This window comes from Carcharhinus amblyrhynchos, chromosome 1 (assembly GCF_965287045.1).
Source record: "Carcharhinus amblyrhynchos chromosome 1, sCarAmb.v2.hapA, whole genome shotgun sequence".
In the NCBI taxonomy this organism is placed as follows: domain Eukaryota; kingdom Metazoa; phylum Chordata; class Chondrichthyes; order Carcharhiniformes; family Carcharhinidae; genus Carcharhinus; species Carcharhinus amblyrhynchos.
This window is the reverse complement of record NC_137324.1, coordinates 145,405,385-145,422,575: the sequence shown is the minus strand read 5'-3', so window position 1 is coordinate 145,422,575 and position 17,191 is coordinate 145,405,385. Positions and strand designations below refer to the sequence as shown.

The 17,191-nt window shown below is 43.5% G+C and overlaps 1 protein-coding gene across 6 annotated transcripts in view; it reads right to left on the bottom strand.

Annotated features, from left to right (window-relative positions):
• Positions 1–17,191, bottom strand: part of rapgef2b (Rap guanine nucleotide exchange factor 2b) — a 438,644-nt gene that overhangs the window by 311,394 nt on the left and 110,059 nt on the right. For all 6 annotated transcript variants that reach the window (XM_080193478.1, XM_080193477.1, XM_080193480.1 and 3 more), the window contains exon 2: positions 13,881–13,951. In XM_080193478.1, coding sequence (XP_080049604.1) covers positions 13,881–13,951 — 71 coding nt within the window. The remainder of the gene's footprint in view (positions 1–13,880; positions 13,952–17,191) is intronic.

The following is a 17,191-nucleotide window of genomic DNA, read 5'->3' as shown; positions in this document are numbered from 1 at the left end:
GTATAGATAAGGGCTCTCCTTTTGATGCAGTCTACTTGAGCTTCGGCAAGACTTTTGATAAGGTCCCTCATGGGCGACTGATAGCAAAGGTAAGAGCCCATGGGATCCAAGGAAATTTGGCAAATTGAATCCAGAATTGGCTGAGTGCAGGTGAAGAGGATGATGATCAAAGAATGTTTTTCTGACTGTAAGTCTGTCTAGTGCAGTCCCACAGGTTTCACTGTTGGGGCCCTTGCTGTTTGTGGTTTATATGAATGATTTAGGCTTGAATGTAGCAGGGTTGATTTGTAAATTTGCAAATGATACAAAAATTGATGGGGTGATAAATCATGAAGAAGATAGTCTTAGATTGCAGGATATTGACAGACTGGTGAGATGGTGTGTGAAGTCCCTGGTTCAACCCAAGGTCAATGCTGAATTCGGAGATCTCAGGATTTGGGGAGAGTCTTGTAGATTCTACAGTCGGCCACAGCATTCCTAGTTTGGGGGGTGGGTGAGAAGCAATCGGCTGTTTGCTCTGTTGCATCCTCTACTGGACACTTGGTGAGAACAGGGTTAGGAAGATTTGTGCCATCCCTTGGATCTTTGAGGCTCGCACACAAATAATGGCCTTGGGTAAAGTAGCGTCTGTGGAACCATCCTTCAGTAAAAGACTCAAAGATTATGGAAACTGGGGTGGGGGGAATGTTCAGTGGATTACCCTAATTGTATTTTTAAATCCAATTCTTGTTTGTGAGAAACGTAGATACAATTAGGATTCCCATTGATTAAAAATTGGTAGATTCATCTGATTCAGATTCTGCCCTTTTTAATAGGATCTAATCTCCTTTCTGTTTGACCTACAAAAGCTATTTTTTACATTGAAACCATTCTATTGAACAGTTCTTTTTCAACACACCCAGATTTCTGTTTCATACAATTGTCTTTAAAGACAATTGTAAGCTTGTTGTTTCACCAGCACAGTTCAGGATTCCAGGAGAAATCTATCTAGTTATCCAACAATTGATTCTTTGAGAATTTGTAGACCTGAGTGCCAGACTTTTATTGGTCCACAAACTACCGGGCATGGCACCAGTGTAAAACCAGAACAGTGCCAATGCTGGCAACCACAACTTCCTAGTTTTTAAGGTGAAATGGCTTCAGGGGTGATGACTCTCCTGGGTATTTTGACCAGTTCTTTGTGCCTTTGGTAACACAATGAAAGCTAGTAAACAGTTTCTTCATCCAAAGAAAAAAAAAATCCTATTTTAAATGCCAGGAGCTCAAAATCTGTTGGTTTTAACAAGCTGAGCTTAACAGTAATCAGCGAGACCTCCCACCTAAGTTTGAGATAGCAGATTGTTTTTTTTTGCTAATGAGGCATAAAGGCCTTTTCATTTAATGTTGAGATTTAAAAAAATGTCCGTTACTGAACGTGATGCAAACTGGGTTAGCTTCGGCACTTTCTTAGACGTTTTGCAGCCACCATTGTGTCATTTCATTTAACTCTTGATCATTCCAAGGCTCGCTATGTGCTGTCAAGGTTGCATTATGGGATCATCAAGCAGGACAAACATCTAATATTTGGAAAACTTCCTGCTTTACATCCCGACTCTTAACACTCTGCTGTCTTTCTTTGCACACGAGCTGACTCGCCCAAGTGACTTCACTTTGTGTGCGAGCCCAGGCAGGTGTCTGCTGCATCCTGCCCTGTATTCTCACTTAATGCCCACACTTGTGCAGTGGTCAGCAGCAGAAGCATGGGTTGACTTATACTTGACTACTTTTTGGCTGGGGGGCGGGGGAGGGGTGTGTACCTTTTTAAAAGTGGAGACAGGCCATTCAGAAGTGAAATTAGGCATCACTTCTTCACACACGAGCGTTGGAGAAGTCTTGTTCAACTTTCTCTTCAACCCTGCCCGTCCTAAAGGATGCTGTGTCAGTTGGAGCATTGAGATTGATAGCATTATTAGGCAATGGATTTGAAGCAAAGGTAGTTAAATTGAGCTGAGGTATGCATCAGCCAGTAACCCATTTAGAGTGGGTCAAGTTTTTTTTTGCTTTTGTGATATCCCTACCGATTCCTACTAATCCCCTGGGATACAACACTTTTTTTCTCTATGCAAAATAGAATTCCTACAGTGTAGAAGAAGACCATTCGACCCCTTGGGTCTGCATCGGCTCTCTGTCGGGGCATCTTACCCAGGCCCCCTCCCTGTAGCTCCGCCTATTTGCCCCACTAGTTCCCCTAGCATACACATCGTTCGCCGTGATAGATTGCCCCTTAGTGTCCAATCGACCTAGACTGCACATCTTTGGGCTGTGGGAGGGGACCGGACCATCCGGGGGGGCCCACGCAGACGCGGGGAGAATGTGCAGACAGTCACCCAGGGCTGGATTTGAACCCAGGTCAATGGTGCTGTGAAGCAGCAGTGCTATTGGCTGGGGGGTAGGGATGCGTACCTTTTTAAAATTGGAGACAGGCCATTCAGAAGTGAAATTGGGCATCACTTCTTCACACACAAGCGTTGAGGAAGTCTTGTTCAACTGTCTCTTCAACCCTGCCCAACCATTGTGCCACCGTGCTGCTCAAAATTTAGTTCAATAATTAAACATGGGTATTTATTACTTTATTCCCATAAATTGACTGGATAGTTGTTTGTATAATCGCCAGCGCCGTATTGAGGGAGCGCTGCATCGAGAAGGGTTGGAAACTCAAGGTTAGAGGTGAATGACCAACTTCACCAATTTAAAAAGCTTTTCCCAATATTGAACACACCATTTCTCACCATTGAACACACTGGTGTTATAACATTGAGAGATATTCCTCTTTTACAGATAGTCAATTTTGTAGGCTTCAATGCCTTAGGGCCCACTCAACCTAAGATAGTTGGCAATTCAGGAAATAATCTTCAGATAATACATAAGCATTAAGGTATTCAACAAATTATTTTTGTGTCTGGACGAGAACGAGGGAGGTGAGGTTGGTGAGCAAACTGCACACAGTACAGTGATGCAGACGCAGGACATAGGCAAAGAGAAAGTGAAAAGGAAATTAGTAGTAATTGGGGATAGTGGGGTTAAGGGTATTGACACTGTCCTTTGTCACAATGACAAAGTGCACAGAAGGATGTGTTGTCTGCCTGGTGCTCGGGTCCGGGATGTCACATCTGGGCTGCAGAGAAACCTGGAACGGGAGGGTGAGAATCCGGTCGTTGTGGTACATATGGGTGCCAACGACATAGGCAAAATGCGAACTGAGGATCTGGGGAGGGAGTATGAAAAGCTGGGAATGGAATTAAAAAGTAGAACCGACAAGGTGGTTATCTCTGGGCTACTGCCTGAACCGAGTGCAGACGGGCGTAAGGTTGATAAGATTAAGGAAGTGAATGCCACCCATTCACTCAGGGTTTGGTGTGGGAGGAATGGGTTTGAATTTATGGGGCATTGGCATCAGTATTGGGGTAGGTGGGACCTGTTCAGGTGGGATGGGGTTGGTCTGAACCGTACTGGGACCAGAGTCCTGGTGAATCGTGCAAATAGGACTGTAGGTAGGGCTTTAAACTAATTAGGGGGGGGGGAGGGTGCGAGGGAAGGTGACATTACAGGGTCTAAAGTTAAGGAGATGGTACAGGTAAGGGAAGAGGATGAGGATGTCCCAATAATAAAGGGAGTAGGGGGCGGGAGTATGGTTGGTGGCGTTCTGGCAAATAGGGTCCAGGTGAAGGCTGGGATGAAGGCACTTTATCTGAATGCACGAAGCATTCGGAATAAAGTGGATGAGCTGGTGGCGCAGATCAGCACAAATGGATATGATCTGGTGGCCATTACAGAGACGTGGCTGCAAGGTGACAGCGACTGGGAGCTGAATATCCAGGGGTATCAACTGTTTAGGAAGGATAGGCGGGAGGGAAAAGGGGGGGGCGTAGCTCTGCTGATCAAGGATAGCATCAGGGTGGTAGCAAGGGATGATATAGGAACCAAAGAGCAGAAAGTGGAATTGTTGTGGGTGGAGATTAGGAACAGCAAAGGGAGGAAGACGCTGGTGGGTGTCATCTATAGGCCCCCGAATAATGATCCGGAGGTGGGGCGGGCTGTTAACGCGCAAATAAGTGCGGCGTGCAGGAATGGAACGGCGATAATTATGGGGGATTTCAATCTACATATTTATTGGTCGACCCATGTTGGACGCAGTGGGCTCGAGGAGGAGTTCTTGGAAGGCTCCCGGGATAGTTTCCTTGAACTGTGTGTGTTGGAGCCGACGAGGGAGCGAACTATCTTGGATTTGGTGTTATGTAATGAGGCGGGTAGAATTAGGGACCTTGCGATGAAGGATCCTCTTGGGGAGAGTGATCATTGTATGGTGGAGTTTCTGGTGCAGATGGAGGAGGAGAAAGTGGGTTCCTGGACACGCGTCCTTTATTTGAACAGAGGGGAGTACGGAAGGATGAGAGAAGAATTGGCGAATGTTGACTGGGGGAGCGCGTTGGAGGGAGGGTCTGCTGAGGAGCAGTGGAGGATCTTTAAGGAGATCTTTCTTGGTGCTCAGCAGAAATTTATTCCGATGGTCAAAAAGGACCATAGGAGGAGAGGTAATAAGCCGTGGGTAACGAAGGAGGTGAAGGAAAGTGTTAAATTAAAAGCGGAGGAATTTAGAGTAGCTAAGAGTAGTGGGTGAGAAGAGGATTGGGAGAGGTTTAAATGTCAACAAAGATTGACAAAGAAGTTGATAAAGAAGGGTAGGGGAAACTATGAAGCTGGGCTAGCGCTTAATATAAAAAAGGATAGCAAGAGTTTTTATAAATATATAAAAAGGAAGAGGCTGGCTAGGGTGAACGTTGGACCCTTAGAGGACGAGAGGGGGGACCTAGTGGTAGGGGATGGGGAAATGGCTGAGGTCTTGAATAACTTTTTTGTTTCGGTCTTCACGGAGGAGGACGTGAATAATTTGCTGGGTGTTAGCGATGGAAAGGTGGTAGGACTGGAGGGTCTCAATGACATTATTGTTACTAGAGAGGCGGTGCTCGACAGACTGGAGGGACTGATTGTGGACAAGTCCCCAGGACCGGATGGAATGCATCCGAGGGTTCTGAAAGAAATGGCGGAGGTGATAGTGGATGCCTTGGTGGTTATTTTCCAAACGTCACTGGAATCCGGGGAAGTGCCGGAAGATTGGAAAACGGCTAATGTTACACCGTTGTTTAAGAAGGGTGGCAGGCAAAAGGCAGGGAATTATAGGCCGGTTAGTTTAACGTCTGTTACATAAGAAATAGGAGCAGGAGTTGGCCATCTAGCCCTTCGAGCCTGCCCCGCCATTCAATAAGATCATGGCTGATCTGTCGTGGCTCAGTTCCACATTCCCGCCCTCTCCCCATAACCCTTAATCCCCTCGCGTATCAAAAACCCATCAACCCACGTCTTAAAAATATTTAGCGAGGCAGCCTCCACCACTTCAACGGGCAGAGAATTCCAGAGATTCACCACCCTTTGAGTGAAGAAGTTCCTCCTCAACTCCGTTATAAACCGCCCCCCCCCCTTTATCTTGAAGCTGTGCCCCCTAGTCCTACTGTCTTTTTTGAGCGAGAAGAGTCTCTCCACCTCTATCCTATCCATCCCATTCATCATCTTATATGTCTCAATGAGATCTCCCCTCATTCTTCTAAACTCTAACGAGTACAAGCCTAGTTTATTCAGCCTCTCCTCATAGCTCAACCCCCTCAACTGCGGTATCAGCCTAGTAAACCTCCTCTGCACTCCCTCCAAGGCCAAAATATCTTTGCGCAGGTGCGGTGACCAAAACTGCACACAGTACTCCAGCTGCGGCCTCACCAATGCCCTATACAGCTGCAGCAAGACCTCCCTACTTTTATATTCAATCCCCCTCGCTATGAAGGCCAGCATCCCATTCGCCTTCCTGACCACCTGCTGCACCTGCAAGCTGGGTTTTTGCGACTCATGCACAAGGACCCTGAGGTCCCTCTGCACCGTCGCCTGCTGCAGTTTTTCGCCCCGTAAGTAATAGTCCTTCCTACCATTCTTCCTACCAAAGTGGACAACCTCACATTTGCCAACATTAAATTCCATTTGCCATTTCCTGGCTCATTCGCCCAGCCTATCTAGATCCTTCTGCAGACTCTCCACACCCTCCGCACAATTTGCTGTTCCCCCAATCTTGGTGTCATCAGCAAATTTCGACACTCTACACTCGGTTCCCTCCTCCAGATCATCTATATAAATGGTAAAAAGCTGAGGCCCCAGCACCGACTCCTGGGGCACTCCACTAGTCACCATCCGCCAATCCGAATAGCACCTGTTGACCCCCACTCTCTGCCTCCTATTTGACAACCAATCCTCTATCCACGCTAACACCCTACCCCCAACTCCATGTCCCCCGACCTTCTGCAATAACCTCTTGTGAGGTACTTTGTCAAACGCCTTCTGAAAATCCAGAAAGACCACATCCACCGGCTCTCCTCTATCCACCGTCCTAGACACATCCTCATAGAACTCCAGTAAATTTGTCAGACACGACTTCCCTTTAATGAAACCGTGCTGCGTCTGCTCCATCAAGCAATTCCCTTCAAGAGGCCTCGCAATTTCCTCCTTAATGACGGATTCTAACATTTTACCTACCACAGACGTTAAACTAACCGGCCTATAATTCCCCGCCTTTTGCCTGGCACCCTTCTTAAACAACGGCGCAACATTAGCCGTTTTCCAATCTTCCGGCACTTCCCCTGAATCCAGCGACGTCTGGAAAATAACCACCAAGGCATCCACTATCACCTCCGCCATTTCTTTCAGAACCCTCGGATGCATTCCATCCGGTCCTGGGGACTTGTCCACAATCAGCCCCTCTAGTCTGTCGAGCACCGCCTCTCTAGTAACAGTAATGTTATTAAGACCCTCCAGTCCTACCACCTTTCCATCGTTAACACCCAGCAAATTATTCACGTCCTCCTCCGTGAAGACAGAAACAAAAAAGTTATTCAATACCTTAGCCATATCCCCATCCCCTACCACTAGGTCCCCTTTCTCATCCTCTAAAGGACCAACGTTCACCCTAGCCAGCCTCTTCCTTTTTATATATTTATAAAAACTCTTGCTATCCTTTTTTATATTAAGCGCTAGCCCAGCTTCATAGTTTCTCCTACCCTCCTTTATCAACTTCTTTGTCAATCTTTGTTGACATTTAAACCTCTCCCAATCCTCTTCTCACCCACTACTCTTAACTACTCTAAATTCCTCCGCTTTTAATTTAACACTTTCCTTCACCTCCTTCGTTATCCACGGCTTATTACCTCTCCTCCTATGGTCCTTTTTGACCATCGGAATAAATTTCTGCTGAGCACCAAGAAAGATCTCCTTAAAGATCCTCCACTGCTTCTCAGCAGACCCTCCCTCCAACGCGCTCCCCCAGTCAACATTCACCAATTCTTCTCTCATCCTACCGTACTCCCCTCTATTCAAACAAAGGACGCGTTGTAGGTAAAATGTTAGAATCCGTCATCAAGGAGGAAATAGTGAGGCATCTTGAGGGGAATTGCTTGATAGAGCAGACGCAGCACGGTTTCGTTAAGGGGAAGTTGTGTCTGACAAATTTATTGGAGTTCTATGAGGATGTGTCTAAGGCGGTGCATAGAGGAGAGCCGGTGGATGTGGTCGTTCTTGATTTTCAGAAGGCGTTTGACAAGGTACCTCACAAGAGGTTACTGCAGAAGGTAAGGGGGCATGGAGTTGGGGGTAGGGTGTTAGCGTGGATAGAGTATTGGTTGTCAAATAGGAGGCAGGGAGTGGGGGTTAATGGGTGCTATTCAGATTGGCGGTTGGTGACTAGTGGAGTGCCCCAGGGGTTGGTGCTGGGGCCTCAGCTATTTACCATTTATATAGATGATCTGGAGGAGGGAACCGAGTGTATGGTGTCGAAATTTGCTGATGACAGCAAGATTGGTGGAACAGCAAATTGCGCGGAGGGTGTGGAGAGTCTGCAGAAGGATCTAGATAGGCTGGGCAAATGGGCCAGGAAATGGCAAATGGAATTTAATGTTGGCAAGTGCGAGGTGGTCCACTTTGGTAGGAATAATGGTAGGAAGGAGTATTACTTACGTCGTGAAAAACTGCAGCAGGCGACGGTGCAGAGGGACCTCGGGGTCCTTGTGCAAGAGACACAAAAACCCAGCCTGCAGGTGCAGCAGGTGGTCAGGAAGGCTAATGGGATGCTGGCCTTCATAGCGAGGGGGATTGAATATAAAAGTAAGGAGGTCTTGCTGCAGCTGTATAGGGCATTGGTGAGGCCGCAGCTGGAGTACTGTGTGCAGTTTTGGTCGCCGCACTTACGCAAGGATATTTTGGCCTTGGAGGGAGTGCAGAGGAGGTTTACTAGGCTGATACCGCAGTTGAGGGGGTTGAGCTATGAGGAGAGGCTGAATAAACTAGGCTTATACTCGTTAGAGTTTAGAAGAATGAGGGGAGATCTCATTGAGACATATAAGATGATGAATGGGATGGATAGGATAGAGGTGGAGAGACTCTTCCCGCTCAGAAAGGACAGTAGGACTAGAGGGCACAGCCTCAAGATAAAGGGGGGGGCGGTTTATAACGGAGTTGAGGAGGAACTTCTTCACTCAAAGGGTGGTGAATCTCTGGAATTCTCTGCCCGTTGAAGTGGTGGAGGCTGCCTCGCTAAATATTTTTAAGACGCGGGTTGATGGGTTTTTGATAAGCGAGGGGATTAAGGGTTATGGGGAGAGGGCGGGAATGTGGAACTGAGCCACGACAGATCAGCCATGATCTTATTGAATGGCGGGGCAGGCTCGAAGGGCTAGATGGCCTACTCCTGCTCCTATTTCTTATGTTCTTATGGGCTGATCAATGGCAAATGGAATTCAATCCAGGTAAGAGTGAAGTGCTGTAAGTGGGCAGGACAAACAAGGCAAGGAAATGCATGATGGGCTGCAGGATCCTGGGAAGCACTGAGGATTATAAAGACCTTGGCGAGCATGTCCCTTAAAATGGCTGGTGGATAAAGTGGTTAACAAGGCATTTGGTACACTTGCCTTTATTAGCCGAGGCATAGAGTTTAAGAGCAGGGAGGTTATAAAGCATTGGTTAGGTGACAGCTATTGTGTGCAGGTCTGGAATCCACATAAGAGGGATGTGATAGCACTGAAATGGATGCAGAGGAGATTTACCAGAATGATGCTTGGCTGCAGAGTTTTAGTTTTGAGAGATTAGATAGTCTGGGACTGTATTTCTTAGAGCAGTGGAGACTGAGAGGGAGGGCATGATTGCAATGTAAAAGATTATGAGGCGCCCAGATAAAAGTAGACATCTCCCCTGGTGGAGGAATCAGTGATGTGGAGATGCCGGCATTGGACTGGGGTAAACACAGTAAGAAGTCTCACAACACCAGGTTAAAGTCCAACAGGTTTATTTGGCAGCACAAGCTTTCAGAGTCTCGCTGAAGAAGGAGCAAGACTCCAAAAGCTTGTACTGCAAATAAACCTGATGGACTTTAACCTGGTGTAGTGAGACTTCTTATGGAGGAATCAATGACCAGGAGGCATAGATTTAAGATAACAGCCAGGAGGTTTAGAGAGGAAGGGAACAAATACTTTTTATTCTGGAGGATGGTGAGAGTCTAAACTCACTGCCTGAAAGGGTAGTGGAGACAGAGACCCTCATAACATTTTAGTAGTTTCTAGATGTGAACTTACAATGCCCAGACATATAAAGCTACGGGCTAAGTGCTAGAAAATGGGATTAGAACAGTTTGGTGGTTGCTTTTGACTAGCACCGATGGGATGGGCTGAAGGACCTTTGCTGAGCTGTAGACCTCTACACCAAGGACAGTCACACCAGTGTCAATACAGTTGTAGCAAGACATCTTTACTCTTAAACTCCAGTCCCTTTGTAATGAAACTTCATATACCACATGCTTTCCCAATTGTTTGCTGTACTTGCAAACCAATTTTGTGATGTGTATACAAGAACACCCAGGTCCCTTCAAGTGTCAACATTTCCTAGTCCCTCATCATTTGAAAAAATATTCTGCTTCTCTATTTTTCTCGCCAATGAATTCACATTTCTTCATATTCCATTTGCCATCTTCCTGCCTACTTACTGCACCTGCCTAAATCTTTTTGCTGTTTGCGTCCTTACTACCTCTTTTCTATCTAACTTTCCATCAGCAGCAAACTTGAATATCAAAATTAGGTTCTCTCATTTACATAGATTTACATCTCTCACTGACATAGATTGTAAATAGATAGGCTTGAACACTGAAACAGAGTACACTGCAGTCCCTCAATTCTCTTTGGAAAGTGAGTCTGGTTCTAAGTTTGTCTAGTATATGCTAATCACTTGTAACTGAAGCTGGTCTTTAACTGTCTTTATGTATCTGAAGTTTTCACCCTGATTGGACATTCAAGCTGCTACAGCTATAGTAAAGTACATCTTAAACCACTCTTACTTTCTTTGTTTGGCTACTTGAGGGAAACAATAGTTTTAAATACAACAAGAAAACGATCATAACAACCCCTAATGATGCTCGACTTTCTCAGAAGTAATAGCCAATCAAACATAGTTCTCAACTTGCTCTTTAAAGTGTAATAATGTAGGTAAAACTTTGAGTCATTGCATAAGTAGTGTTTCTATAAGATACCAAAAGGTTTTTCACATGCTGTGATAACAACCTTTGCTCACCTGAATCTTTTAAGGAAAGTTTCAAGGATTGTAAGACTCTTTCAACTAATCCATTGGTTGATGGATGATAAGGTGCAAATTTTATATGTTGAATTCCATATACTTTGGGATAATCTTCAAACTCTTGTGAAATAGACTGTGAACCATTATTCCTAACAATCTGTTCCCATCTATCAAATCCTGCAAGATTTTCTTCAAGATTTTCAGTGGTTTGTTCAGAGATAGTCGATCTCATGATCATTTCTGGCAACTTTGAGAGTGCCTCAATTATGACTATGAACATGCACCCCCTCAAACGGATCAACAAAATCTACTTGCAATCATCAATATGGCATTTTAGGCCACACCCAAGATTTAAAGGAGACAATGGGAGTGCATTTCTTATTCGTGCACAGGATTGAAGCTGTCTTACTTTTTCTTCAACCTGACCATCAAGACCCAGCTACCAAAAATAACTATGTGCTAATTCCTTCATCCGGATTCTAACAGGATGTCCTTCATGCAGTGGCTCAAGAACCCTTCCATGCAGACAAGGAGGAATAATCACTTGGATTCCCCACAATGGACACCCACTTCAGAAGGTTAATTCAAGCTTTATTGACATGTATAGTTTCAAACCAGTATGCATGCAACACATTCCCAATATTGTTCCCTTCAATATCATATCCATCGCCTTCCCCATCATGGGTTCATTTTTAGCATCTCTGAACTTGAGAAGGTGTCACAGACAAATGGTCTACTAGTTAAAAAAAAGTAAAGAATATTAGCAAAACCAGTTGCTGGCATCTGCTCAATAGGTGAAGCCAAGTGTGATAATCCATCAGCATTAGCATGGCACTCTGAATGGTGATAATCCATATCATGTGAGTAGATAAGCTCAGTGACCATCTTTGCAATTGACTAGCAGCTAACGAAAGTAAGTCTTCATACAGCCCAAAAATAGTCATTAAGGGTCAAAAAATCAGTTAATAATGTGAAATGGCGACCATATAAATAATGATGAAACCTTTGTATGCCAAAAATTATACTCACTGCTTCTTCGGTACTCGTCAGAACACATGAAACAAAATACTTCAGACTTCTGCAAAGCATATCTGACACTGGTGTATGCTTTCTCACAATCTGTTATCTAGTCCCATCACTGTTTCACTATTATGCAATGGCTTCAATAGTATAATTAAGTTGGGAACAAAATTGCAATAATCATTTACTATTGCTGAAAAAGTACAGACCACATGGAGAGGCAACTCTGCTGTTTGTCCATTCAACTCTACGTTGACCACGATGCAACATTATGCCTTAAAATTATCTCAGCTGGTTTTAAAGGAAGTTACTTGAGCTTTTGTAGGTATGTAGTGCCAGGAATAAAAGATATAGCAGAAGCAGGAACAACTTCCATCTATTTGGCTGTCCACTTAACATCACTCAGAATCAATGTGATTCACCCTGTATGGATAAGATGTTCAGCTGGAGCTCTTCATCGTATTTCTTGACATTCTCTTCACAGTTGTAATTCTTTTCTTCCATTGTGTAAATTCCTTTAGTGGAATAAACTTATTGTTCTTCTCAGGGAAGCTGGTCAAGTCCAACAAATGTTTGCAATATGGCCTGTGCTGGGAGGGGGAACATGGGCCGGGGACGGGACGCGGGCCGAGGCCGGGTGGGGGACGGGGCCGAGTGGGGGCGTGCTCGAGGCAGAGAGCAAGCGAGCTCAAGGCAGAAAGTGAGCAAGGGAGACGCACGTTAAATACTTTTCTAAAATAAGCCTTTTAGACTACTCATTCCTAATGTGGGTACTACTTCCACAGGTTAAAGTAAAAAGGCCATGTGAAGGTGGCTTGGTCAGGAACTAATATCAGGGGTTCATGATAACTTCAAAATTTATTTGTGACTGTGTGCCTTTTCTTAATTCCCAATATAGGTTTAGATATTGCTAGAAAAGACTTGTTCGCATTTGATGTCCATTTCATAGCAAAAAAAAAGTTAAGATTTTGAGCATGCTTGGGATTTCCCAATATATTTGGGAGGCTCCGCAGCCCTGATCTAGGCTAACTCTTCAGAGCCATACAAGAACTATCCTGTCTTGTACAAGTGCCATCACATGAATGGGATGCTAAAGTAGACCCAGTTGAGATGGAACTTCTCCAAAGATCAGGGACCTTTCTTCATGCTCTTGCTCACATTCAACCCTCAAGCAACTTCAAGTGTAAAATAACCTGGTCATTCATTTAATTGTTGTGTATGGAATTTGCTGTGCTCAAATATGACTGCCTTCTTTCCTTTCAAAAACCTGTCACTGAGCTTCAACCATACTTCATTGGCTATGGAATTCTCTCTCTCTGGGAAATTCCAACATTCTTCACATACAATTAATCCAGAGAGAGATGTTTTAAAAATCTGAAGCTTAAAGTACATTAAATAAGCAGGATTTTATTCAGAATACAAAAGGATAGGGCTTAACAGTGAATGCATTTCTAGAATCCTACTTGTAACCTGTCTGTTACAAAGTAATCTTCACAAGTAAAATGCAGATATATTACACACAACACTGAACCAGGCATCACACAATTCTTGAGCGTAGTTCACCAAAATGTTAAAAATATGGAAAAATAATTGGTCTACAAAAAGTAACATTTTGTTCATGTTAAAAGGTAGTATTTTTTTTAGATTCGGGAGTTTTATTTACAAAAAGGGTAAAGAGGCTGCAGTAAAATGTGTAAAAACAACGTCCTCTAGGGAAAGAAATCTGCCATCCTTACCCAGGCTGACTTGTGAACAGGCCCACAGAATTGTGGATGACTCAACTCCTTCTCGACATGGCATAGCAAGCCACTAGGTTCGAGGACATTTGAGTATGGGTGATGCCTGCTGGCTAAGATCAAGTATAGGATCAATCGTGACAGCAGGTGTAATGTTTGTTCTTTTCAGCTTGGATCTGTGTGTAACTTTTATGGAGACCATGAATTGGATTCAGTTTGAATTTGAGTTGTTTTTTGGAGCTAGCAAGGAGGTGGATTTGGGGCTTGCTCTGTCCACTCTAGGCAGCTGGCTTTGTAACCCTAAGAAAGGAATTTTTTTTTCCAAATTGGGGATGGGCAACAAATGCTTGCCAGCAACAGCCACATCCCATGAAAGAATAAATAAAAAGTGGTCATCAAAATATTTACATATTCAACATTTCTAATAAATTCACTTACCTCAGCTGGTGTTCCCTCAAATTGGACAATGCCTCCATTCCGTGAAGGTAAGAATAAACAATTTCCAAATCCTGCAAAGTTAAAAAATATTTATTAGCTATTATTGTCAATATTCAGTTTCAACTAATTATGAAAGGGGTCAAATCTTTGTCACTTTTTTCATAAAGCTTTGAAATGAAAGGTTCAGACTTTAATAGATATAACACATTGCCTTTTGGTCATTTTGGGTTGCCCACAAGCCTAAATTTCCATTACAACTCTCGAAAACCTGCTAAAATTCTCTTTTGAATCCATTCATGTCTGCTTTAATTTTGTAGTCTGAATACTCACTGCAATCATTTTTTTAAAATATCATCGCAAAATTTTGAATACCTTGGTATAATATTTATGAAATATCTTCAGAAATCACCTTCATAATTGGAAATGTTCTCTTCGATGGAATTTAATTTAGATAAATGTGAGGTGATGCATTTTGGTAGATTGAATCAGGGCAGAACTTACTCAGTTAATGGTAGGGCATTGGGGAAGGTTACAGAACAAACAGATCTAGGGGTACAGGTTCATAGCTTCTGAAAGTGGAGTCACAGGTAGACAGAGTGGTGAAGAAGACATTCAGCATGCTTGACTTCATTGGTCAGAGCACTGAATACAGGAGCTGGGAAATCTTGTTAAAGTTGTACAAGACATTGGTACAGCCACACTTGGAATCGTGTGCAGTTCTGGGCACCCTATGAAAGGATGTTATTAAACTAGAAAGAGTGTAGAAGAGATTTACTAGGATGCTACCAGGATTTGATGGATTGAGTGATAAGGAGAGACTGGATAGACTGGGACTTTTTTCCCTCTGGAGCGTAGGAGGCTGAGGGGTGATCTTACAGAGGTCTATTAAAATAATGACGGGTGTAGATCAGCTAGATAGTTAATATCTTTTCCCAAAGGTAAGGAAGTCTCAAACTAGAGGGCATAGGATTAAGGTGGGAGGTGATAGATATAAAAGGGTCCAGAGGGGTCATTTTTTCACAGAGGGTGGAGTGTATCTGGAACAAGCTGCCAGAGGCAGTCGTAGAGGCAGGTACAATTTTGTCTTTTAAAAGCATTTAGAGTTAGATGGCCAAGATGGGTACAGAGGAATATGGGCCAAATGGGGGCAACTGGGACTAGCTTAGAATTTTTTAAAAAAGGATGGCATGGACAAGTCGGGCCGAAGGACCTGTTTCCATGTTGTAAATCCTCCTCCTCTCTCTATGATCACTTTGAAGTTTTTCTTTTCGCAATGAGAGAAGCAGACTTCATTAACCTTGGTTCAGATATTATGTTTCAAATGCACTGTTCTATCTTTAATTACTTATATTTCCCCTTTCAAACACAGCAATATTCTTCTAACTGAATTAGACAGTACATAAAAAGATACTAAGAAATTGGAGAGATGCAAAAAGATTTACATGGTAGCGATGAGGACCATCAGAGGGTACAGCAGGATATAGATCAGTTGGAGACTTGGGTGGAGAGATGGCAGATGGAATTTAATGGACAAATGTGAGGTCATGCATTTTGGAACATCTAATACAGATAGGAAATATACTGTAAATGGCAGGACCTTTAAGAGTATTGATAGGCAAAAGGATCTGGGTGTAGAAGTATACAGGTCACTGAAAGTAGCAATGAAGGTGGAAAAGGTCGTCAAGAAGGCATACGGGTATTGAGTTTAAAAATTAACAAGTCATGTTGCAACTTTATAGAACCTTAGGTAGGCCGCACTTGGAATATAGTGTTCAATTCTGGTTGCCACACTACGAGAAAAATGTGGAGGCTTGGAGGCAGTACAGAAAAGATCTACCAGGATGTTGCCTGGTATGGAGGGCATTAGCTATGAAGAGAGATTGGCGAAACTTGGTTTGTTCTCACTGGAGCGACAGAGATCGAGGGGAGACCTGATAGAAGTCTAAAAGATTATGATAGACATGGACAGAGTGGATAGTCAGAAACTTTTCCTAGGGTGGAAGAGTCAATTACTAGGGGGCATAGGTTTAAGGTGCGAGGAACAAGGTTGAAAAGAGATGTACGAGGCAGGCTTTTTACACAGAGAGTGGTGGGTGCCTGGAACTCGTTGCCGGGGAAGGTAGACACTATTAAGGGGAGTCTTGACAAGTACATGAATGAGATGGGAATAGAAGGATATGGTCTCTGAAAAGAGAGGAGGATCTAGTTAAGTCAGGCAGAATGGTCGGTGCAGGTTTGGAGGGCCGAAGGGCCTGTTCCTGTGCTGTAATTTTTTTTGTTCTTTGGTGATACTACACCTGTTAGGAAAGGATGAATAGCCTGGGTCTCTGTTCTATGAAGAGAATGCTGGGGGGAGGGTGTGTGTGTGTGTGTGTGTGTGTGTGTGTGTGTGTGTGTGTGTGTGTGTGTGTGTGTGTGTGTGAGAGAGAGAGAGAGAGTGAGTGTGTATGAGAAAGAGAGAGAGAGTTAACAGAGGTCATTAAAATTATGGAAGTCTTTGAAAGTAGACACAGTTAGAAAATTAAGACATGCTTTGCGCTAAATTTACATTCCAAAAAGCCAGCAAAGTGATCCAGCCCGTTAACAAGAGAAGTTGAGGATTCTGTTAGGTCAAAGGGAGAAGCATATAAAGTTGTCAAAAAGAAGTAGTAAGCCTGAGTGAGCATTTAAAAATTCTGCAAAGAAACACCAAGAAATTGATGAAGTATCGAGAATATGAAAGTAAATTAGCAAGGAACATAAAAATGGGCTGTAAAAGCTTAAATTGAAAAGTAAATATGAAATGGTTAAAGACAAATGTTGGCCCATCACAAGCACAGAATGGAGAATGTATAATGGGTAATAAGGAAATGGCAGAGAAACTAAACAAATACTTTGTGCCTGCCTTCATAGAGAAGCATACAAAAAAACTTGACATATTTGGGTGTCAAGGAAATGGGGAGATTGATGATTGGAAAGCAATTAGCATTAACAAAAACAAATTCCCACCCTGACAATCTACCTCCCAGTTTTGAAAGAAGTGGCTATTGAGATAGCAGATAGATTGTTGATTATCTTTCAAGATTCTACAGACTCTGGAACAGTGCCTGCCAATTAGAAGATTGCAAATTTAAGAAAGCAGGGAAAGAGAAAACAGGCAATTACAGACCTATTAACCAGATATCAGTCATAGGGGAAATGCTAGAATCTATTATAAAAGATATGATAATAGGACATTTAGAAAACAGTGGCAGGATTGGGCAGAGTCAACATAGATTTATGAAAAGGAAGTCATGTTTTGATTTCCTCAGGGTATTTTGAATATGTTACCA